At 40.7% G+C, this 24,267-nt stretch overlaps 1 protein-coding gene across 5 annotated transcripts in view; it reads left to right on the forward strand.

The window, feature by feature from the left end:
• Positions 1-24,267, forward strand: part of lrba (LPS responsive beige-like anchor protein) — a 173,703-nt gene that overhangs the window by 14,162 nt on the left and 135,274 nt on the right. For all 5 annotated transcript variants that reach the window (XM_035637809.2, XM_035637807.2, XM_035637811.2 and 2 more), the window contains exons 2-19: positions 8,340-8,571; positions 9,634-9,734; positions 10,686-10,781; positions 11,812-11,933; positions 12,634-12,760; positions 13,563-13,682; positions 14,401-14,547; positions 14,736-14,933; positions 16,363-16,496; positions 17,286-17,394; positions 17,925-18,077; positions 18,348-18,516; positions 18,785-18,864; positions 19,682-19,744; positions 20,277-20,374; positions 20,678-20,770; positions 21,973-22,081; positions 22,467-22,548. In XM_035637809.2, coding sequence (XP_035493702.2) covers positions 8,340-8,571; positions 9,634-9,734; positions 10,686-10,781; positions 11,812-11,933; positions 12,634-12,760; positions 13,563-13,682; positions 14,401-14,547; positions 14,736-14,933; positions 16,363-16,496; positions 17,286-17,394; positions 17,925-18,077; positions 18,348-18,516; positions 18,785-18,864; positions 19,682-19,744; positions 20,277-20,374; positions 20,678-20,770; positions 21,973-22,081; positions 22,467-22,548 — 2,233 coding nt within the window. The remainder of the gene's footprint in view (positions 1-8,339; positions 8,572-9,633; positions 9,735-10,685; positions 10,782-11,811; positions 11,934-12,633; positions 12,761-13,562; positions 13,683-14,400; positions 14,548-14,735; positions 14,934-16,362; positions 16,497-17,285; positions 17,395-17,924; positions 18,078-18,347; positions 18,517-18,784; positions 18,865-19,681; positions 19,745-20,276; positions 20,375-20,677; positions 20,771-21,972; positions 22,082-22,466; positions 22,549-24,267) is intronic.

Genomic DNA, 24,267 nt, shown 5'->3' on the forward strand with positions numbered 1-24,267 from the left:
AATAATTAAATGTAATGTAATCAGCTGTAAAATCGGCACAGACAGACCACTATTTTCCACATGTTATACTAAACTTGTGTTCTTAGGCCAATGAGTGGAACAACAAAGGACATTATGTGTTGATCAGACAGCTGCCGAGGCATCGTCACATTAAATGCAGTGTAAAAAAAATACTGCCAGCCATTCTTCGAAACAAACTTGGCAGGTTATCCTTCTGAAGATATTCTTAGAAATACAGCTATTTAAATATCTCAGTACCCCTTCTGTACCTCTCTGTCTTTGTTTGTCTCATATTATAAGGAAGGCGGCATTGTGGTACTGATGCGAGAACATTTTCTCAACAGTATCAGCCAATCAATTTTCTACTTTAAAATTAATGTAATTTGAAATATAATTTGTAAAAACCCAATATTAATTTTGAAATCAGAGCTGAATGATCACCACTTTTTTCATTAATCTCAATGATATGCTGCCATTAAACTTAAAAGGCTATTTGGTGGCAATATGAAATATTAATTGAGTGGATTTGGAATAAACACTTGAATTGAGGGAGTCTAGTGAGTGGCAGTCATTGAACCAGTGTTATCCATCACTGCATGCATAATTGTCACCACTTTACCTTTCACTCCCTCTTTGAAAATTGTAGAGTGGCAGGCTCATCCACTAGCCTGGATGTAGGTAGGTTATTTTATGAATATTAAAAAAGCAAGCCATGTTACTGTAAAACTATAGCAATCCATATTTATTTAGTTGTGTAGATTGGTTGTGTATAGTATCCTATAGGCACTTTGGGTGAGATGTGACATCTGCAGACTGTAGAAACCGAGGAAAAAAAATTCATGTCATATGATGATGAGTATTTAGCAATAAGCAGGTCCATCTTTCTGGAGCAAAGTTCTTTTTGAAGCACATTTATTGTCCACAGATTTTTAAAGGATAAAAAAGGGGAAAACATTTTCAAGCATTTGTCAGAATGATCTTCCGATCTTATCAGATGTAAGCTAATAAATTTAAATATATCCAAACAATGTGCAGTAACATTTCATCAACAGGAAGTTAAATGTTTATACTTGTGTCCCACTCATAGAAATGACCACATCCCAATTTTTCTTGCCAGCGTCCACTATTCCTGTATTTTACACTAATGGAAGCTTTTATTTCCCATTGACACACAATTGGTTTGTGGAAAGAGGTAATTTAATTCCTTAGTCTTTCCTTATTTTGGCTCTTCTCCCAACTGAAAGCAAAGCAATTCTGCTGTATACTTGAATTTAGTATAATTTGTCATTTTGAGAAAATCTTTAATTTAGGGTTTATTGCAGAAGAGCATTTTCCATATTTTATAGTTTATCTTATCGATCACCTAATCATGTCACAGTACAGAACCATAGATTTACTTAGATGAATGAGCTTACCGTTGACTGTGTTTAAAAAAAAAGATGCCCTTTTGCAAACATGCTTTAAACTGATGTGCGCTTTTAGATTCATTTGACCCAAATTGGTTGTGCCATTGTCCCATTTCACAGGCCTTTTTTTTTTTTTTTTTTAATACAATACGTTTTGACATATCACACTAGGAAAGGCAGAGGTGTAAATAATGAAATTAATTTCCGGGGGCTTTTGAATGGGACACAGCCATGGTTATAATGTTATCAGCAACACCCTGGGCCTTTCCTACTGTGACAAGTCAAAATGTCAGCTGTGAAAAAGGCCTGTGAACATATCAGCTGTGTGCCAATTCTGGGGCAGCTCTCTGCACTCGGCCTCGTTGAAGTTCAAACCGAAATGAGATGGTTTGGTTTACAAAGCATTTCCTATTTGTGTCACCAGCCATGTCCCACTCATACTACTCCTGCATAGCTAGCTTGTTAGCTTTGATACCGGCGTGCATTGAATCCTGGGACATGTTGATCCACCTGTTGCATCCTGTGTTGTTCAGGAATGGAAGGACGCATTTGTTGGCTGTGTTCGAAGGAGCGTTTGAAATGGGAAACCCTAGTGGCGCGGCTGTGACACACTCAACACTTCAAACTCTACGTTTGGGCCTCAAACAAGTTTGTCAATGTGGCTATATACCGGTTTCACCATGTTTGGTTAGCATCACTAGGTCTAATAACAAGTTTGCAGTTTGGCCCGGCATGCTTGTTTGAGCATTTGGAGTAATTTTGTGTCTTGTCTGGACAAAGATATTTTGTAAAACGCAGGTCCTTAGGACAGATTGAGTTTTTTTTAAAATGAAGGGGATTATCAGTTAAAAATAATCTGCATTAATGTGTACATGGTATGTGACAATATATGCACAAACAATACCAGTGCGACTGACACCTCAGCTTTTCCTACTGTCAAATGTCAACATGTGTAGTAAGTAACAGGAATGTTTAAAAGAAGATATTGTAGGATTTAAAAAAATTAATATTCACCACTAGGCAGACAGACTCGAGTAGGCTACATACAGGGCATCGGGAGATGCCTCATGTTCATCACTGCCGTTAGGTTTTGAACGATTACCAACATTACGTCTTTCTTATATGGAGTCTAATTGTTGTTACCACTTCACCTGATGTGTTACTTATTTGAATGTATTATATATATATATATATATATATATATACACACACACATGTATAATACAGATGGATAGATAAAATTTGTGTTTATAGTGTTATAATCTCATTTTTTAATAGGTATAATCCCCTTCAAGTAAAGTGCCTCGTTTTCATCATTTCCCTTCACCTTCTCTATCAGAAGCTCATTTCACTAAATCACTGCGAGCACTGGAGGGATTTGAGTCGGACAGATTATTTGGTTGACCGCCCTATCTGCTGGAGCCATTTCAGCATCTCACGTCAGTATGTTAGAAATGTGAGTGGTCATCAGCAGGGAGGAAGAGCGCTGGATTATAAGGATGTTGTTATATCACGAATCATGTTTTGGGTGGCTGTGATGGATGTTTCGGTGTGAGCGTTGTGAAGGGACGCTCTCGTGGAAGAATAAGCTAAACTGCTCCGGTTTGACAAGATAGTTCGTTAAGCGATTCCAGTTAAGAGAGCTGTTGGAAAAACTAGGCCAGTGGTGTGTGGTGAAAGCATGGTCACTCTGACAGCCTATTTGCTGCAGTATTTTGCTGCCTTGATTTATATTAAAACCCTTGTCAAGCTGGGTTGTAATAGCAATCAAAAGGCCCCCTCCTATAGACAAATTGAACTAGACTTTAAAAATTACATTTACATATTTTTTTCAACCTTAAATTATAACAACACACCATGTTTCGGAGAAATACATCTTGCTGGTATCAGTCAGTCAAATGGTAGACAGTTAAAATCCTCCCCTAGTCTTGTTCGCCTGTCTTAAACATCCAAACTGACTGATGACATCACATGATATATGTAATTTATTCTGATTTGTCCAGAGCAATTCAAAACCTGATGTAAGCCATCTGACAAACTGGAGACATGCTAGACGTGAGCACAGATTTGTCATGGCCATTCGCCTATTGTCTGGTTCCGCTGTCATCTCATTCAGGCAAATGACTTCATATTCAAAAGGTTTCACCCATAGAATTAATTGCAGTTTGATTAGAGGGAGAACCAAAAGATGAACATCGACATGGATACACACACACAATGGATAGACGGGCTCATCGCCCCGTAGCCATGGCTTGACAGCATCAGTGTTTCTGCCTATTAATTTTAGCTGAGTAATTTACTCACCCTTTGGTAAAGTTGGCCATAATTTGTCGCTCTCTCTCATGTTCAGCATCACATGGCTTTTCTGTAATGATTCAGAAATCTGTTTGGTTCAGCTCGGACCTCGAATAGCTCCTCTGTTTTTAGTACATCTCCAGTTGCTCTCAGCCCATTGCTCACCGCCTGAATGTCTAGTTTCCATGGTTTGTAATAAGAGTGGAAATACTTAAGATCTCATCAATTTCACATCCTTTTTAACAATGCTACGTCTAGTTCCTTTGCAAGTTCATTGTCTATTAACTTAGATGCTCAAGTTTAAAGATAAGTCTAAAGACATTTCACTCAACACCACACATGTCAATTAGTTGGTGGGACAAAGTTGTAGAGCTTTATCCTTTGCACACCATGAAAGTGTGCACAAAATTATATAGGAATCCATCAAATAATCGATGAGATAAAAAACAGGTTTGATCTGGCTTTACTGCAACTTAACCTTTTTCAGTATTCAAACTTTTCCATCCTCCATTTTTGTTATATGTTGTCTTTCTTAGAAATTTCCTCCATTTTCATTCTGTTTCAAATTGAGCATTGGATGGAATGGAAATGTATTGATTGTGAAATCAATTTAATGTCAAAGATCCATCATACTGTTGCCACTTTTTGTTATTATGGTGGTGGTGGTAGAGATGTTTACCTCATGTCAGACATTGTCACTGTTGGATTTCAAATCTCACCCCTCCATGAATCCTAATGTCATCTTTGCTCCAACTATATCACGAAAGCTGAAATACAAGTTCAGCTCTGGTGTGCCATTTAGCCCCGCCGTACTCCTATGCTGTTCTCCTCGGAGACCATGGAAGCCTGTTTGGGCTTTGTGTTACGGCCCAGTAGCTGCTTGGCTGCTCAGCCATGATTAATTCAGGCAGGCCTCGGGGGAGAACAGCCAGGCTAGGTTACCCAGCCAGGGATCTGGTGTCTAGCTGCCATAAAGACACTGGCTTTATGGCAGCTTTAGCCCGCAGGGCTCTCATTGGCTGTAGCCGAGGCCGGACTTGGCAGGCTGCCACACCTGATCCTAAAATAGAGCAATGTTAATGATTGAATTGAACAATTTAAGGAATGTAGCTGGGTGTTCTCACCCAGCTACAGGAAATTGTATTTTATTTTTGATCTACATCAAGGTACAATCATGACATTTGATTAATAGCTGCATAAATCAATCTGTTAAATGGCTACTGATCGTTTATTAGTATAAATTGTACCCAGTACTAATGTAGAGATTACCAGCTGCTGTCTAGTTTTACACCAGTAGCAGGGCTATACTAAGATTCAGCTGGCCTACTGAGTAAAGGTGGTAAGCACTGTATTGTCTCAGGTGTAGAGCAGAATGCTGCAGTTAGATTAAGTGCATTTGCATATGACATTTACTTGTTAATGTCCAGAAGCCGATTTCTAAAATACACCTCCAAACAAACTGTAGCAGGTTCACTTCAAAGAAATCTTAGATCCAGCTCTTGGCACTGCAGATTCTACCTGAGATATACTTGTCATCCACCTCTTTGAGTGACAGATCCAATCATTCACACACTCAAGACTCTTGCAGTTGAGTTTTTTGTGAATTACAAACTATGATTCTTGTCGTACAGACTTTTAAAAGCCCAACCAATGTTGAGAGCCAACACACAACCTGTGATGTCAGACATTACTGGTCTATATTTGGCTTAAAGTCTTAAAATGCACGCCAGCAAATTATTGTTGTGAATTCTTCCTGCTATCAGTCTTCCACATCTTGTGGCTCTAATGGGGCCACAACTATTGGATTATTTCCATAATTAATCTCACACTTAGCAGAAAATCCTACCTTTTGGGAAACTGAAACCATTAAAGGTTTTTCTTGTGAAACCCCCCCCCCCCAGATGTTTCCTGATAATTTTTTCTTGATTTTGTCAGTGGACTATAGCAAGTCCACTATAGCAAGTCCACCAAGTCACACATCGGTCCCAAACTCAGCCCCATCATCCCTGTATGTGTGCCAACCCGCCAGGTGCATGTCTCTGCAGTGTGGCACTCTTTGTCTCCATCCTCACATTTGTTCTCGGGCCCCTTGGTCAGCTGACTGATGGATTGATGACTACGGCGTACGGTGTCAGACTCATAAATCAACTGTTACTGTGGCAAAGTGGCACCCGACATCCATTACTGGCAGACCTTGCTGCGATCGCGGGGCTTCCACCCTGAAGTCAGTCCACTTCGCTTTGTAGACAGCTGTGTGATTTATCAATGACTTAGCTAAGTGACAAAAGGGGTAATGTGATAGCTTGCCAGTGGGGCATTAGCAGCGCGCATGTGTCAGATGAAATGTTTTACTTTAACACTGACTTGTTGCCCTTTGAATTTGTTAAAGCATATATTTAATTATACAGTGTACTGCATTTGTAGTGTATAAATTGGAAACAGCAGATGTACTCTATAGATCTTATTTGCTCCTTTAACTTCATCCAAATGACAAAAAAACATATTTTTATAACATACTTCTTCTACCAATTCTGATAATTTAGTTACAATGTGTCCAGGGTTGGATATACTGTATCTTTATCTGAGATTTCTTTTCTCACTGACCAAATACAACTGAGATATTTCATTTCATTGAAAAAAAAATTAATAAAAAAAACAAACAAACCCATCTGCAGCAAAAGCTTTCATTGGAACGACTTTCTACCAAACAAATCTGTTGTGCCAATTATCCGGTGCAGGTAGGACATTGTTTTTAGAAACATGTTGGTTTTTGATTTTTTATAAATGCTGTTTTTAAATGCTGTCAGCAACAGAGTGGTAAATCAATCAAGTCATTTATAGAGCAAAAATTACCTTTTCAAAAATGACATTTTCTTATTCCAGCTGTTTTATTCTACAGTATAAAAGACATAGAAATAAAGATTCAATTGTTAAAGAAATATCCTTTGCCTCTGGAATATCTGGCTTTCACAAAATGAAATTTGGAGTATTTTTTACATTTAGAGACTAAACAATCAATTAACTGGAAAAAAGACTACGTGATAATGTTGTTCTTGAATAAAACGTTGACACAGGGACACAGTGTTGTTGTCACAGGAATAACGGCTAATTATGATTGTTTAATACATTTCGGCACTTTGCTGTGACAATCGTATACACGTAAAAGCAATTTTTACATTAAACAAGACCGTATGAAGGAAATGGAACTTGTGTATCCTGTGATTTTTTGAGCAAAAAGGTGATGGATAGCATCATTACTCTAATGTTCCTACTAGACATGAAAGAATAAATGGATAATTATGAGACGAGGTTAGGGCCAATAGATGAGGATGTGTGTCAGTGTTATCATCACCTAATCCACTGTCTTTGAGGATGTAACCCCCCACCCCTCTATCTTGTACTCAACACTCTCACCCACAGAGTTAATCCCACCTCAGTCATTTTAATGGGACAGTTTCCATTCCCTGCTGCAAATCACATTGTTTTCACACGCAGCCCGTCGAATGTCAGTGCGTACGACTATCACACTATTTTCTTCTTTTTTCTTTTCTTCTTATTTCTACACGTGACAGTCACACTCACAAAATAAATTTGGCACCAGCCGTGTTATTCTCCTTATCTTTTTCTATTAGGCAGGGTTCAATAATAAAAATGTCATCACAATTATTAAGAAGTGACAAATCATGACATTTATGGCTGATACAATTCATTTCCACACACAAAGGACATTACTCCAGACATTCCACCTCACTGCCCCCCTGAACAGGCTCGAGCCGCAGACCACTGCTAAGGCCGACAAACATGGTGGAATGAATTCATTTTTAAAATTTTCCGCAACATACAGGCTTGTGTCATTGGCTGTGAAGGAAAATGTGTTTATTCGTTTTCCACAACTCACACAGTGTAGTATACAGTAGTTGCACTAAGGTGTACAGTGAATGCAGTTTTCCTAATTGTAACTCGAATAAAATCTAAAGCAGTGTCGTCAGGTTTGAAACACCACAGGCTGGTAGCTAAGGTAGTTATATAAAGATGTTCGGATGAAGTTCATTTCCCTCAATGTGTCACTTGTATGTTTTCTCCTGAATATCATAAGTAAAAATGAATTATTACAACCCAGGTCTGTGTCTGCCAGGCTGTGTCAGCTGCTGTTAGTATTCCAGTGCCTCCTTCAGGAACGAAAGACCTTTACGTACACTTCCCGCCGTTTATGTCTCTTTGACTGTCTAACTTTGTTCCACTGACATGGCTACTTGTTTTATATTTCTTCTGCTCTTGAGTTTCTCCCCGTGTCTTGAGGCGAGCAGTAAACAGCACAGTGTGCACTGACAGACAAATAGACATTCAGACCGTCTGACAGAGACCTGTGTTTCTCCCCTGACCTTTAATCCAGTTGGCTAGCAGTGGCTCTGATGCATGATTAATCATCTGTTTAGGAGCGTGCACACACATAGTAATGTGATTCACATTATGACCCTTCAAAGTGCTTGGTTTTGTTCTGCTGGCCATAGAAGTGGAATTCATTGCACTTTTCTTTCACGTCAGTTGTTCATTGCTTTGTTCTCTTTACCAGACCGACTGACACTGGACACTCCCTAACCATAATATCCTCACCTCCCTATGTGTCTTCTCCTCCAGCTGGTCGGCGGCCAGTTTGATTTGGAGATGAACTTCATCATCCAGGAGCCGGAGAGCATTGTGTGCATGGTGGAGCTGCTGGACAAGTGTGAGCCCACCTGTCAGGCCGAGGTCTGGAGCATCTTCACCGCGATTCTCAAGAAGAGTGTCCGCAACCTGCAGGCGTGCACTGATGTGGGGCTCATCCAGCAGGTGCTCCAGCGTATAGCCACCACAGACAGCATGATCGCAGGTACTGGGAGCCATATACTCCCCCTTTATTGACGAGCCATTGGCTTAGACACAGCCTTTTTCTTTCATTTAACCAAACTATCTCAGCTCCAATCCTCTGTGACAGCATACACTGCTGAACTGTGCTTGACCAAGACAAGTCCCTGAAACCTCATCCCCTCCAGAACAAAATGTTTTGCTGGGCCTTTGCTTTGACCTCAGTGTGGAGGGGGAGCGAGCGAAAAAACATGAATTCCAACTCCATGAGTCAGTGGAGTATTACAAATCAACTATCCATCGCTACAATTTCCCTTCCCACTCTTCTTTTATCACATTCACCTCATGGTTTCATCCTCCATTGTTGCAGACAATGTGATGCACTACACCAAGCGAGGGGAAGATTATCCTGTACAGTCTCCCCCGACCTCTCGGGTGTAGTCTGTTGGCCATCTGCAAATTAGTTTGAATTAATCCCGCAGTGTTCGACTCAGTGAACTTTTGCCAGCTAGAACAGCGCTGGCCTGCAGGGTTTGTGCAGTCGAGCAGGGATGATACAGCTCCACAGTAACTGGGCAGCTGAAAGTAATGGTTATAGCAATATTATAGTTATCTTTTCTATTGATTGACATGTACAGATTAAAACATTTCACGTATTACTTTTTAAGCTCATGACTTTGTAAGCTCGGTGCCCTTCCTGTTGTCTCTTCCTGCCAGTCATCCTTATATCTGGAGGGATAAATCATGGGTAGCACATGCATGCACCAGCCATACATTTGTCATACTGTGCCTCATCGTCAGTCAGTAATAACTTATGAAAGAAGCTGCCCTGTAGCTGGGACTCCCAGGGTGTCTTCTGGTTTACTTTAAGTCTTCTGTGTTGTGTCTTGTGTCCTGCTCAACCTACTTTCCATCACTGCAATATTTACATTCTAAAAATGCCACTTAATGAGGTTGTTGTTTTCCTTTTTCTATTTTAATGGCAACACATGAAAGCTAAAATCAACTTCAACAGTTTTTCTGTTAAGCCCTGTATGATTCTGTGTGTAATCCCTGCCCTCTGCTGTGCATCTGTCTGTCTTTGCAGACCTACTTGTGGACATGTTGGGTGTGCTCGCCAGCTACAGCATCACAGTAAAAGAGCTGAAGCTCTTCTTCAGCAAGCTGCAAGGGCAGGAAGGCCAGTGGGTGAGTCAGAGTCATGCCACGGCGATCTGTCTTGGTCGTCTGGGACCTGCATGAGGAATGTGCTAGCAACACTTCAGCTGCTGCCATCCCACACGCCAAATAGACAAGATAAATCATGTGAAACCAGACATCTACTCTACAGTTGGATCCAAAGCAGCACCGCGTTATTGATATTAGGTCGTTTGTGAGATTATTGCATTTTTCAGTCTGTGTTTATCACAAAAGTCAAAACTGTGTGAGCCAAAATAAAAGTATGTGCACATTGTGGAACATTAAAAAAGGCTGAAAGTGAAGTGAGATGTATGAAATAAGAAGAAGATAAGTTTCTCCATCCAGACAGAACCAGTGGCGCAGAAAGGCAGAGACGGATGAAGTGAGGAGGAGGAATTTAACTCACTGATCACTGACACTAATCAAGTTGTCAAGTAAATAGGGCAACTTGATATCATACTTCCAAATTTCACCTCACTCTCCCACTTTTTTTTCCTGCTGCTCTGCTTTTCGTTTTTGGAAAATTTCCGGGGAGACGGGATGGGTGGGTTAAGAGCAAAACTTTTAAATATGTAGTGCTATGAATATTAAAAAAAAAAGAAAAAAAAGGAGGATTTTTTTATGACCCGTATTGATTCAACTCCAATTATCAAAATTCAGTGTGTTAGTGCAACATATTTAAATGCTATATCCAATGCTTGTATAATAGGATCATTGAGATTATGAGTAAAATCTTCTGCTCAGTAAATCTTTTTGGATGTCAAAGTCTAAGTCTGAGAGATAAATTTAGAACAAGCAGAAACAGAGCTGTACTCGTTTTTAATCATTTGCTGCTTCAAGTGTGCAACTGGGCTTCATGTGCTCTTTTTTTTGTTGGATTGTGTCTGTTTGGAACATTAATACCACATTATCAGTCGCCTAAAATGATCTGAGTGTTTGTTTTTTTGTCTCTTTCCTCAGCCTCGTCATGCTGTGAAGCTCTTGTCAGTGCTGAAGTACATGGCTCACAGAAACGGTCCCGACTCCTTTTTCAGCTTTCCAGGAAAAAATGCAGCTGTGAGTTCAGTGGCACAATGTGACACCCCTTCCCCCTCCAGTAGTGTTTATAATGTTCCCCTCCATGGGCAGAAAAAATCTTCTTCTAGCCATGCACCATGGTCGGCTGCCACAATGTGGGACACCACCATGACCACCATGACTGCCTCTCAAAATGTACAACACATTCTATTTTCCCTGTAGATGATAAAGGATGTTTTGTAAAGAAATTCAAGGATGATTCTCTCCTGAATCGCTTTCATAAAACATGCTTTTTAAGCTGCTTTCCATTAAGCCAGCTATTCACTGACCCATTGTCCTTTTTGTCTCAGTGATGAGCTTTGCACATTTCTTCTTATTTTCACACATTTTTTTAATTTTCTAGCCTGGCGTTACATCTCCCAAAAGGCTATTGTGCTCTCTCTGAAATGTTTGTAGAAATGGAGCTGTGTCTGATTTCATGCTTTCTGATGAAACCGTGTATGTGGTCTTTAAGTCTGTACAGTGATTGTGCGTCTGACTAAATTGCTTATCTCGGTGCGGTTTAGCTTTGCACTTACAATCTTAGGTTTCTTCGCAACTGCCTCTATTCAAGCGTTTGGCTTATTCCAGTTTTAATTTAATTTCACTGAATCTTTGCCGGAAAATCTTGAAAAATTCCAGGAAAGGAATTCCAGAGCCTCTGGACCCTAATGGCAAAAGTCCAGTTACCCACTGAGTTACCAGGGCAAAAAACATGAAGATGAATGAACCTGTCATTATATCAAATCTGCGTCTCGCATATTGTGTGTGAATATGTACCCCTCTCAATGTCCATTAGTCTATGCCCGAACAGGCCTCTCCCTGTGTGGCCCTGCTAATGAGATTATTCATGCACACACATAGAAATATTATTAATTTCTAACTTGTCCACATTTGCTTCTTATTTGTTTGTCTAAACCCCTTCTGGTGGACCAGTGACATGGCTGATCTCAACGCATCATTTCATTCCTCAGGTGGCCACGACCCACATTTCAGTTCCATGCTGTTTTTTTATTTTTTCCCCTAACAGGCTATAGCTCTGCCTCCCATTGCAAAATGGCCGTACCAGAATGGGTTCACATTCCACACGTGGCTCCGCATGGATCCTCTCAACAACATCAATGTAGACAAAGACAAGCCGTACCTCTACTGGTAGGTAACACAGGGGCAATATCATTTGGTTCTTTAAACCTCAACCTTTCTCCATTTTTGTCATTTAAATGAACATGCTACATATGAGATGCAGAAAAATACTCAAGGACGTAGTACACATGGTGTTGCACAAGTGTTAAGAGCCCCACCAAGATTTATCTGAAATGTATTTGAAGCCCAAAGCTGAACTGCAAAAAGTGTAGCATTAAACTTCACAGATGAAAAATGCTTGTGCGCCCCCCATCCATCTTCCTCTCGGAGGAGAAGGTAAATCAAGCCTTCTGATCGACTTATCTCCAACAAAAAATTAATTACTGTCAAAAACTTTAATTTATACAACAGGGGTTCTGTTTGGGCTTCTCTGAAAATGATAGCCAAGCCAAGCAGCCAACGAGCTGCTTGAGAGAATCTGTAATAAAACCTCGTCTTCAGCCCCGTGCCCTTTTTAAAAAGAGATTAATTCACTAAATCACATTCAGGGGCCCCGTCTTGCCTGGACACCGAGAAGGATGGGAAGAGTCTGCGAAGTTGAGAAATTATTGTTTGCCATCTTTATCCTTTTGAGACCCTTTTAACGTGTTTATATGATATATTGAACATCATAACCCGAGTTGGCTTTGAATGTAGTCTCCGTGAAAGTGAGCAGCCGGGAGCATAAACTAAAGCTGTGTGTTTGTACCTTCCCTTCATTTCTTTTCAGTTTCCGCACCAGTAAAGGCCTAGGTTACTCGGCGCACTTTGTAGGCGGCTGCTTGATAGTGACCTCATTAAAATCCAAGGGGAAAGGATTCCAGCACTGTGTAAAATACGACTTCAAACCACAGAAGGTACGAAAAGGCCCAAAAAAAAGCAAGCAGAACACAGGCTCTGGTTTGGTAACCCAGGCGAAGCCAATACTCATTGTAATTAGAAGACAAATCCTGGGAATGTCTCTGTAAATAGACTACAGAAATCATATGTAAGGACACACGTAATCAGTCATGTGTAGACACACACACACACACACACACACAGACACACAGACACACACACACGCACAGACACAGACCCATGTGCAGACACAATAAATCCAGACCATGCTCTAAGAGAAACTGTCACATCTCACCCGACTCTGGGGAAAAGTAAAAGTAGAAGGAGGAGGAATGAGGGCGAAGGGAGATACCACTAATACTTTCAGTCCCTTCCAGGCACAGTACACACTGAAGATCATTACAGTCAGAAAGAGCCTTTGCCTGTGGAAAATTTGAAACTTCCTCCTTCTCCCCCCTGGGCATGGAGGCACCAACTTACCTCAACAAACCTCATGAGGACACAGAACTCATTTTAGTTTTTTTTTTCACCCTATTTTTAATGCATGTTCTTCCATGTCCACAGTCAAACATAATAACCTATTTCACGGTAGTAACAGTAGTAACCCAGTTCACTGTTTGTCAGGCAGAGAAGAAAACTAGAAACCAATACAGGTGGGACTGTAACATGAGGGAACCGAATAGTGAAACTTGATGGCTTCAGGCTAATTTAGTAGCTTGTACCAAATGCTGGCTTATTGCTTCATTGTGTGTGTGTGATTAATGCTCTGCATGTTCAGTAGCAGTTTCCAGTGTGAGTGTGTGTTTCTTCCTGTTGCAGTGGTACATGGTGACTCTTGTTTTCACCTACAACCGCTGGAAAAACAGTGAACTCAGCTGCTATGTGAACGGGGAACTGGCTTCCTTCGGGGACATCGCCTGGTTTGTCAACACCAGCGACGTGAGTAACGACACACTTTTCAAATAAGTAGCTATGGGACGCTGTACCTGTCTCTACTATTTCACTTTTAAACAAAGTCTAATTGGAAAATGGTTCTTGCATACCTCACACATACAGGTTCAATGAAAAAAAAACAAGTGTGTACTAACACTCACAGGCAAACCTCCTTTTCATGCCATCCTCCCCTCGCAGATGTCTTATCTCAGTCTTTGCTGTCAGAGGGTTTTTTGGGGGGGGGGGGGGGGGGTGAATCCATTCTCTCTGTCTTTTAGCACAGTGGAGAATGACTACATACACAGCCTGCACATCGTCATGTGAGCCCTCTCACAGACCCCAGAAAATTGTTTTTCTGTCATGCTGAGATGCTGAGGTTCCTAAATCAAATTTTGTTCAGGAATGAGAGTGCCTTCGCAGAGCAGCATAATCCTCTAGATGTGTCAGTATGTCAAAAAAGCAAATTAGCCAACCTGATTGAGACATGGCCTCATCATTCTCAACTCTTCTACTCATGCCTCGCTCACCACGACGCGAGGAAGATGGCCCATTATCATGTTAGCCACACTGTGCTCATAGTCTGAGGCTGCGGTGCCATTTATAGCTAGTGTTAACACAAATGTGCCTTTTCCCTCTCTGTTCTTTCTTGCTATTTTTGGCGTGTTTGTCCTTCTTTCCTGTCGTCCTTCCTTCCTTCCTCCCTCCAACATCTCCCCTGCTGCAGACGTTTGACAAGTGTTTCCTGGGATCGTCGGAGATGGCGGATGCCAACCGCGTGTTCTGTGGACAGATGGGGGCAGTGTATCTGTTTGGAGAGGCCCTCAGCGCTGCTCAGATCCTGGCTATCTATCAGCTGGGTCCGGGTTACCAGGTTGGAAAGCACAAAACCTGATCCGTCTGTGCAATAGTTTCCTTTAACAAACAATTTACCCAAGCAAAAAAGCTGAAATTTGGAATTTCTTTTATTATAAAAATGCAGAAACTGACACATTTTGTGATTTGAGCTTTTTTCCCCCCTACTAAATCTTTCTCTCTCCTCTTCCCCGTCTCTCTGCCCAGGGCACCTTCAAGCACAAGGCTGAGAGTGACCTGCTGTTTGCGGAGCATCATAAGACTTTACTGTATGATGGCAAGCTGTCCTCTAGTATCGCCTTCACGTACAACCCTCGCGCCACAGATGCTCAGCTCTGCCTCGAGTCCTCCCCCAAGGACAACGCCTCCATTTTCGTCCATTCACCCCATGCACTCATGCTGCAGGTAAGATGCATATTTATTTGTTTTTGTCTTGCTGTTTTTTTTAAATTTGTCGTTTATGAAGCACTTTGTAGCAGCTGTTTTGGAAGGCGTCATATAAATGAAGTTGTTATTAAATGTAACATTTCGCTGGTTCAGCAGGTGACAGCCACTCCCCTTGGATTTGGTGTTGATATTGCTCAGATTGCCGTTACTTAACTTTAAGCTCGAAGCCGTTATGTTGCACCGACATTAAAATAATCAATGCAGATTCATTCACCACCTGTAAGCTCGCTCCTTCCCACCCACTGTGCCATATGTGCCACTCTTTACTCTTTTTCTTTCTGTGATAATGAGAGTGGCCCAGTTGGCAGCTTTTCATTAATGAGGGCGGAGGCGCAAATGTGTTGAGCCAGCCAGACTTTCTGCACCTGATGAAAAATGCCGCCCCGGTGCTCTAATTGTGGAATTAGCTTTCTCCGGTACTGACATTTAGTCTGGAACAACATGCCTGTGGTTGTTTATTTTTTTAATGTTAGAAGTAGGTTGTTTGTGAAAGTTTCCGATACGCAGCTAAGGAATCCACGCACCCACACCAACAACAGCACACAATGCGGCTTCTTCACTCACTCTGAGTTTTCTTTTCTCAAGCACTAATTGAGTTTTCTCTCATGTCCTCTCATCAAAGAAAAGGCTTTGTGTCCTTTGTGAGGGAGACTTATGCTGCCACACACACACACACACACACACACACACACACACACACACACTGAAATATGAATGACTATGTGACCTATATTTGCAGCTTTGCCATACCATGTTCAAAAATTCCAATCCTATAGAAAGGGGAAAGTTTACCATGCCCCTGTGTCTGTCACAACACACAACACTGACACCAGTTCACGCACCAGATTACAGGATGAAAGAACATGGTCAGTTATGCCCCATCTTCAGTATTTAAATCATAAGATAATTATAAATTGAGTAAATATTGAGTCAACAAAAGAAACAAAACTAAATATGGCTAATGTTTGACACGTGATTGAGACCCTGAATTGTATTCACCACCTCAAATATATGAGCATTTCTACAAACTGATTCATTATGGAAGAAATGTTGCCAATGGTTTATGATGAGACTGCATGAAACTGAAACTGATAGGTTTCTATGTAATATTGTAAGGTCTCCACCTCCGAGATAATGTAAGTTGGGATTTGCTGCTATACAAATAAAATGTAATGTAATTGAATATAATCCGTCATAGATTCAAATGGACAATTACAGTTTGTAATTGTAGTATTTAGCTTAGTTTGACTATGTGACTGTGCAACTACTTTCACATGATGTCAGCAACATACTGTAGCGCTAATTCAATGCACATCACTCAGTGACCCATATAGAGATACCGGTCTTATACCACTTCAAATGTGACTGTGTGTGTTTGGTTTTGTAGGATGTGAAGGCTGTGGTGACTCACTCGGTCCAGAGTGGCATCCACTCTATCGGAGGCGTGCAGGTCCTCTTCCCTCTGTTTGCACAGCTGGATTATCGCCAGCCTTCCAGCCATGAGCTGGACACCTCTGTCGGGTAAACACACACGACACTCTCACCAGCTCTGGATTTTGTTATGTGCATTGCTCTATTTTGCTATTAAGGATCACCTATAACAGTTAACTAAACTCTATATCAGAGGGTTTACAAATTAAAGAAGTGATATAATGTAAGCCACTCTATAAATTAAAACTGAATGAAACAATTTGACGGTGTTTGACACACAATTTACTTTATTTTAAGATGGTAACACACCAAGCATGACTGTTTGACGATGGTTTTACTGATCTAAATTAAGATATGTATGTTAAGCTAAAATAAACGTTAGCAATGTCAAAATTCTGTGTTACTCAAAAGTGATCCACACATCTTATTCAAAATGTTAAAAATACCTTTACCTACTTTTCAGTCCATGGCTGCAGGCTTCACAGACTGTCACAACAATGTGTGCAGCATTTAGAGTCACCGCTGTCAAATCAGATGCCTGCAGTAAATGTTTTAAAGCGGCTGGAAAAATTGTGTTTTATATTTTAAACTTTTGACTTGATGCTGAGCTTGAAAGCTGTGAGGCCACCTCACTTACAAATTGCTATGTTTGTTGTATCTGCTGCTGCCCTCAAGATGATGCTAACTAGAATCTGTTCTCCCAGCGCAATGGGGACACGACACCCTCATTCAGTCACACTTCATGTAGGATATGCCCTTCACAGTCAGGGGCCTTGTCAGCAGCATACATAGATTATTGTCACTGTCTAGCTCACAGTCTCCCTCTCTCTCTCTCTCTCTCCTTCTGTCCGTCCGTCCGTCCGTCCGTGTGCCTCGTAGCTGCACTTTGCTATCCTTTGTGATGGAGCTCTTGAAAAACTCGGTGGCCATGCAGGAGCAGGTCCTGGCCTGCAAAGGCTTTCTCGTCATTGGCTACACTTTGGAAAAGGTGAGACGAAAACAAATCGGCTCAGCTGACACGAGAAATACACAACAGAGAGCCATCTCGCTGGACCAGTAGGTGCACGCATAATGAACCCAGCACAGTAATAAGGCTGAGCTCGATTCTCTCAACACAGCACACACCCCAGCACACACACACACACACGCACACACGCACACACGCACACGCACACACGCACAAGCACACACACACACACACACACACACACACACACACACACACACACACACACACACACACACACACACACACACACACAGCAGCTTCTCTGCCATGATGATTCTGACACAGACTTTGTTTTTCCCTCAGCTGTATTTAGAGGTCACAGCTGGGTTTTTGTGCTTGTTAGGCAGAAGAGGAGCTGCTCCTCATCTTTCTCTGCGTGTGTTCTTTCCCTCCCCTTTTTGTGTTGCACCTCATTCAGCACTTGTTTTCCTTCTGTCTTGACTCCTTTCACTGACACATCTTCACATTGTGCCAATTTCTGCCTCTCTCACTCCCTTCGTGGGCTCCAGTCTTCCAAGGTGCATGTGACGCGGCCCGTCCTGGACATTGTGCTGGCCTTCTCCAGATACCTTAGCAACTTGCAGAATGGCATCTTGCTGCTCAAGCAGCTGTGTGACCACATTCTGTTCAACCCCGTGATCTGGATCCATGCCCCTGCCAAGGTAAAAGGAATATGCACACGTACACAGCAGCATAGGACTCTGCATTTGGTTACATTTCTAAAAATGGACAAAAGCAGCACACATCCTGTTTTTCCTGCCCTACTTTTTATTTACACTGTTTCACAGTTCAGTTCAGAGTTTAAGGTTATCCCTTCATCTGGGACTCAGCGGCTGTTTAAATGAGAGTAGCTCGTCTACCACCCTTACAGGCTCAGAAGCCTCCACTTTATCCGTGTACATGTGTTTTCATGTGTGCTTTATCTTTTTCAGGTGCAACTGACGCTCTACACTTACCTGGCGACAGAGTTCATCAGCACGGTGACCATCTACAATGCCATTCGCAGGGTGGGCACTGTGCTCCAGGTCATGCACACACTGAAATACTACTACTGGGTCGTCAACCCACAGGACCGCAGCGGGGTCGTCCCCAAAGGCCTCGGTGAGACTCACGCAATGAAAACATGTAATGACTTATGATGCTCTCTTCTTCTTGCATTGAACTTGCATGAAAAGGCAGATTTCACATCCATGCACGAGCATTAAAAACACATAAGCAAACTATACTAATACTCACACATTCTCACTACAGGTTTCTTCAAATCAAGTGTTAAAATATTGGTTGATCATTCCCTCATTCAAAAAACTGGGTCCTGTTGTTCATTCGTTAGCTTCTATCATCAGCCATTGTTCGCTGTGTGGATTTTCAGATGGTCCAAGGCCAAACCAGAAGGAGATCCTGTCTTTGCGAGCCTTCCTGTTGTTGTGTGTCAAACAGCTCATAATGAAGGTAAGTTCATGTCTCACAATACCAAAATACCCCAAAATACAGACTCTTGGTCGACTCACCGTTCTGATTTGATTTGATTTGTATCTCTATTTTGAACAATTTAAAATAAAGTGTACAATAAAATAAAGAAAAAAAGAATAACAACAAAACAAATTCCAACACAATATACACTAGACCCGTTCGAAAAGTGGATAGGAAGAAGCCTAGGCTTGTCAAGTCGTACCCCCACATCCGAGATAAACGAAACAGACACTTTAAAACAAAAATAATACTCCAATTTACGTCATGCTCTTAACAAGCTATCAAGAAAAGAAGAGTTTCAATTTCAGCAGGATGAGTAAAACCTTTATCTTTGATGACGACTGTCCTCTGGTAAATAATATGCTGTGAACTGTATTTGTAAATATTTTTTTAATCAAAAAGCTAATCACATATGTATTAAATTTTCATAATCAGGGAAGACCAGATTTTATTTTTCACAAGGCAGCAAAAACTCTGACAATTTTTTTTTGCTTCCTCTAACAACATTTTCCTCTTTCTTGAAATACAAAAAAATGGATTTATAAATACAAATTTTATGTTGTGGTTTCTGAATAGATTTGCTGTGTTGCTTGATTTTGTCATTTCCTTAATTTCCTCATCAAAGAAATGAGCGTCTTTTTTTTCCTGGAAGGTTGTCATCAATTTATCGCACTGTATCTTTGTCAGGCACCTCCTCTCCCAAAGCAAGTGTGATAGCTTTGATAGATAGATATATACTGCAAAACACGAGGATCATAGTGGAACAGTTGTGAAGAGATGTGTGATTATATTCCAGGATCACGGGGTGAAAGACGACGAGCTACAGAGTATCCTCAACTACCTCCTAACCATGCATGAGGTAGGCTGTTATCACACTGTTATTCATACAGCAGATACTTCACCACCAGATGGCAACATAACACAGCTGTACTCTTCCTTGTCGTCCCACCGGCTGATGTGCAGAGCAAGAATTCTGGCTGTCGCTGAAGGCAGAACTACTGTTCCTTGTTATTTCCCCCCCCCCCCCCCACGTCTGCCAGTTAGATTTCCTGGTTGAAGTGGTTTTGTTTACAGTGGAGTGACGCATAATACATGAATCAGTCAGATCAGTCCGTAACACAATGAGGTGATTACAACATTGGCTATAAAGGCAACAACATGAAGCAGCCATTCGTTTTATAGAGCACATATTTTAATTCAAATGCTTGTGATGGACTGTAATTCTTTTTTTTTAACCCCCCTCTCATTATTGCTGCTACTACTATTAGTATAAAAAGCAGGATTATAAAGATCAATAAGTAACTGCACATATATTTGCCTTAGATAGAATGAAAGCTAATTCAATTAAACGTCAGTAGACACAATAACTCCCTTCCTCTCCGTCCCCGCAGGATGACAATCTCATGGATGTGCTGCAGTTGTTGGTGGCTCTGATGTCTGAACACCCAGGATCAATGGTCCAGGCCTTTGACCAGCGCAATGGCATTCGGTAATGATCGCCGTTTGTATCGTCTGCAAATGAGCTTGTAGTTTTGATAGTATGTGGAATAAAATGGTAACAGTTGGAGCTCGTTATTATTCTACATTTTTATAGTTTTTGTTTTGTGTCACTCCAGATGTATGCGTTTGGTTGTGGATGCCTAATGGGCTCGTTCTTTTTCTTTTGTTTGTCATAAAAAAAAAATCAGATGCTACAAGGTTGTTAAATGTGAATTGTATATTTCTAATGTCACTTTTCTGTTCCATTTTAAAAACATGTATTTAATTGAATTGAACTTTGCTTTTTTCACAGTGTGATTTACAAGCTTTTGGCCTCAAAAAGTGAAGGAATACGAGTTCAGACACTCAAAGTAATGGGATACTTTCTAAAATACTTGCCACCAAAGTAAGTAAAATGCCCATGGTGAAATTCCTACTGAGTTACTATTGTTCCAGGTAATACTTTAAGTAGAAATTTTGAATCCTCATTGGTTCAGTGTCAGAAATTTATAATATATGTAAAAGTAAACATTTTTCAAAGAGTAAAAAGGAAGAAATAACAGAAAGGGAAGTGATACATTTTAATAAGTATCGGAATAGGCTCTGAGTGTGACGATTGATTCCATATCTTTCATTTGTCAAATATATTGTGTGGTTGCGTTGACTGCTTATTACAGTTCCGTATGTTTCCTGTACCTTTTTAAAAAAAGAAGTCAGTTTCCTAATGATAATGTTGATACAACTGTAGAATAGTGTAGCAAACAGAAATCTAATTATTCATCTAAATTTCAACAACACTATATTAAAGGTTCATGTTAATGCTGATTCTCTTTTTAGCTGCAGGACTCACTGTCAATCAAACCCAGCTTAATATAAAAGAGTTATAATTAACTTTACCAAACCTCCTATATTTTGATTTTGACCATTCTTTTGATCCAGTTGTCTAAATCTTTTGAATTGTTTTAGGTCATAATGATAATTGAGATACAGGTCATATTGCAAGTTTTTGTCCTTGTAATTTTAATTAAATTAAATACATTTTTAATAGCCATTAATGAGTACCTGAAACAACTCTCGGCCTGTTTCATTAGCGGCTTTGAGATCCAGATGTATAATTTAGGTTGTAAGGTGAATCTGCAAACAGTTTTGTGTTGTTGTTCTTTTTTTGCTGAGTGGTTAAGATGCTAAACTTGGAAGTGAACCATGATGAGAGATGAAAGTGACCAAGACTTTTAAGTGAAGAACTCCTCTTACTCAGTCTCAGGGACTCTTTTTTTTCATTTCCTTCATGTCAAACGTGAGCTGGAGCTCATCTGATTTATACTGCTACAGATTTCAACGGCTGCAATAATTTGACTCATCAGAAACTTGAGTTTTTGCCTTTCTTTCTCAAAATCTCCAAAAATTTCAATGATGTTTTCAACATGATTTAATATCATGCTGCACATAAAAATTGCAGTTGTGGAAATTTTATGCACTGAAATCAAGAGTAAGTTTTGTACAACTTTCTACTGTTGCAGTTTAGAAGAGGCCCCTCATTTTCATTTCATTTTCTGGCAAATGCTGATGTTTACTAACTGACCTTTAACCTCCTAATGTCCCTATCAGGAGGAAATCTGAGGTCATGCTGAGTCACGGCCTCTTCTCCCTCCTCACTGAACGCCTGATGCTGCACTCCAGCCAATTCTCCATGACAACCTACAACGTGCTCTTTGAGGTCAGCACTCTGCCTACGCTCACTCTCCAGGCCTATGCCGACCAAACTGAAATGATCTTCTCTGACAACAACAATGCAATGCAGTGAAAACCAATATTTTTAGATTCATTTTGTGCATTCGATCCACAGTACTACTGAGTTTCACCTCATTATATAACTTTTGCAACACCTTCATACTTAATATGAAAATTTAATGAAAGACACGAAAAAATAAATTGTATGCTTGATCACCTGAAGCAACTTGATTTGACAATTATTCAGCAATATACTACGCGACGGTGAAACGTATACACAGCTCTGTGTCCATAGTGTGGTTTGTTTCTCTGTTATTGCTGAGACCCGTGTGGATATTTACGACTCGAATCCCCTCTCCGTCCCGTGGTAGATCCTTACAGAGCAGATCTGCACTCAAGTGATCCATAAACAGCATCCGGACCCCGACTCCACTGTGAAGATTCTCAGCCCACGTAAGTGCCTCCTCTGCGCCATACTACTCTCCTAAATCATCCGCATGTAGCGTACCCTCTACATACCTACGGCTCCATACTGCACTGGAGGATATTCCCCACGGGAAGTGTGCGATCTCTATATACAGTCAAACAAATGAAAGACATAAATTTTGCAGCCAGAGGGTAGTTTCATACAAGGGAACTTAGCATGGGGACTGTGCAAATGCTTTGTGTGACAAATATGCACACATCCGCTGGTTTTATAGGAAACTAGCATTCGCCAGGAATGATTTACATAATAGAAGGAATGAAAAAATGTAATAAAATGAAGATAGGATTTAATTCAGTGTGTGAGAAATGTTGTGTTGGTGTACAGTATGCGTTAATTACTTTAATCAATTATTTATAAATTAATTGCATTTAAGGGAATTTAGAATTTGTTCGGTATGAATTTGCTCAACTCTTAAAATGTTAACAGTATGTGTTTGTATTTTGTGGAGCATAATTTGAATGTATTATATATTATGTGTTATGTATTTTTAAAACCTTTATATAATCATTTGTATAGATCATAACATATAATTAAATATCGATTTAAATAACATCGATGACTTAATATAAAAGATCAAATGCTGAAATACACACATACTGTGCGTATGTGCATTTTCTTACTTTATACGTACACACAGAATAACACTTACACCGCATCATTACCAGCAGAACATGCAACGTAACAAGCTGAGATGGAAACTTCTGGTTTAGATCAATGGTTCCATCCGATACCTTCAGGCTGTTACTTACCTCCAATGTCACGTCGACTCACAAAATGTTTTTATACGGTGAAATCTTCAGTATTCATTTCAGCTAAGAAAAGGAAAACACACCCCCCCCCCCTCTCTTTTACGCTGGTGCTTCCACACATAGGAACCTTGTGCACACACTCGCAAAAAAACACCTTTAATCAGTTTGAAATCCAAGCACTTGGTATAATCACAACCAAGGTTTACTTCCAACCAGCCTTAATCTGAAAAGGTCCTGCTGAAGTCACACATTGATTATCTTAAGCCTTTATTGTGTTAAAAACTCTCCTACCCAACCATCCTCGACAGGCGGTTTATATATCACTGAAACCTTGTATAGGTTTGCACATGTGAGCACATCCAATGGTACATAGAGCGGTGGTCTGTTTCTCCTTTGCCGTGCATTCTCTTGATTTAATCTGCGACAAAACTCCCAAAATGGCCCCCTGATTGCAGTCTTTAGTAACGTCAGAGCCAATCAAACAAACCGAGGAAGTACAGTTTCCCTCAAATTAACTCGAGGGAAGGGAACCAAGAGCAAATGGAAAAAAGAAGGGGAATACGCCATCCCTCCATCCTCATTCCCGGTACATGCTGGGGTAATTTTCTGGCGGTAAAGGTTCAGCGACTCATAATTTGAGTGACTAAGGCGTAGAAACAACACAACCGTCTGCCGGGGCAAGGGGGCATAGGTTAGCGCCAAGGTCTGAAGAGGCAAGTGAAATCCAAGCCCTGCCGTCTCCCCACCCAGAGCAAATGGACACTGACATTGTCTAGATAATTCATCTAAACAGTCAGTCTCCTCGGTTTAACCCAAGCCAAGCTTTCCAGCAGGGCCTGTGACTCTGGCTCTCTCGTTTGAAACAATACCAAAACCATTACAGTATAATAAAGATCAATGGCCCAGACTTTTTTTTATTTCTCCTCTGTTCTGTTT

The sequence above is a fragment of the Scophthalmus maximus genome, chromosome 8, assembly GCF_022379125.1.
Source record: "Scophthalmus maximus strain ysfricsl-2021 chromosome 8, ASM2237912v1, whole genome shotgun sequence".
NCBI classification, from domain to species: domain Eukaryota; kingdom Metazoa; phylum Chordata; class Actinopteri; order Pleuronectiformes; family Scophthalmidae; genus Scophthalmus; species Scophthalmus maximus.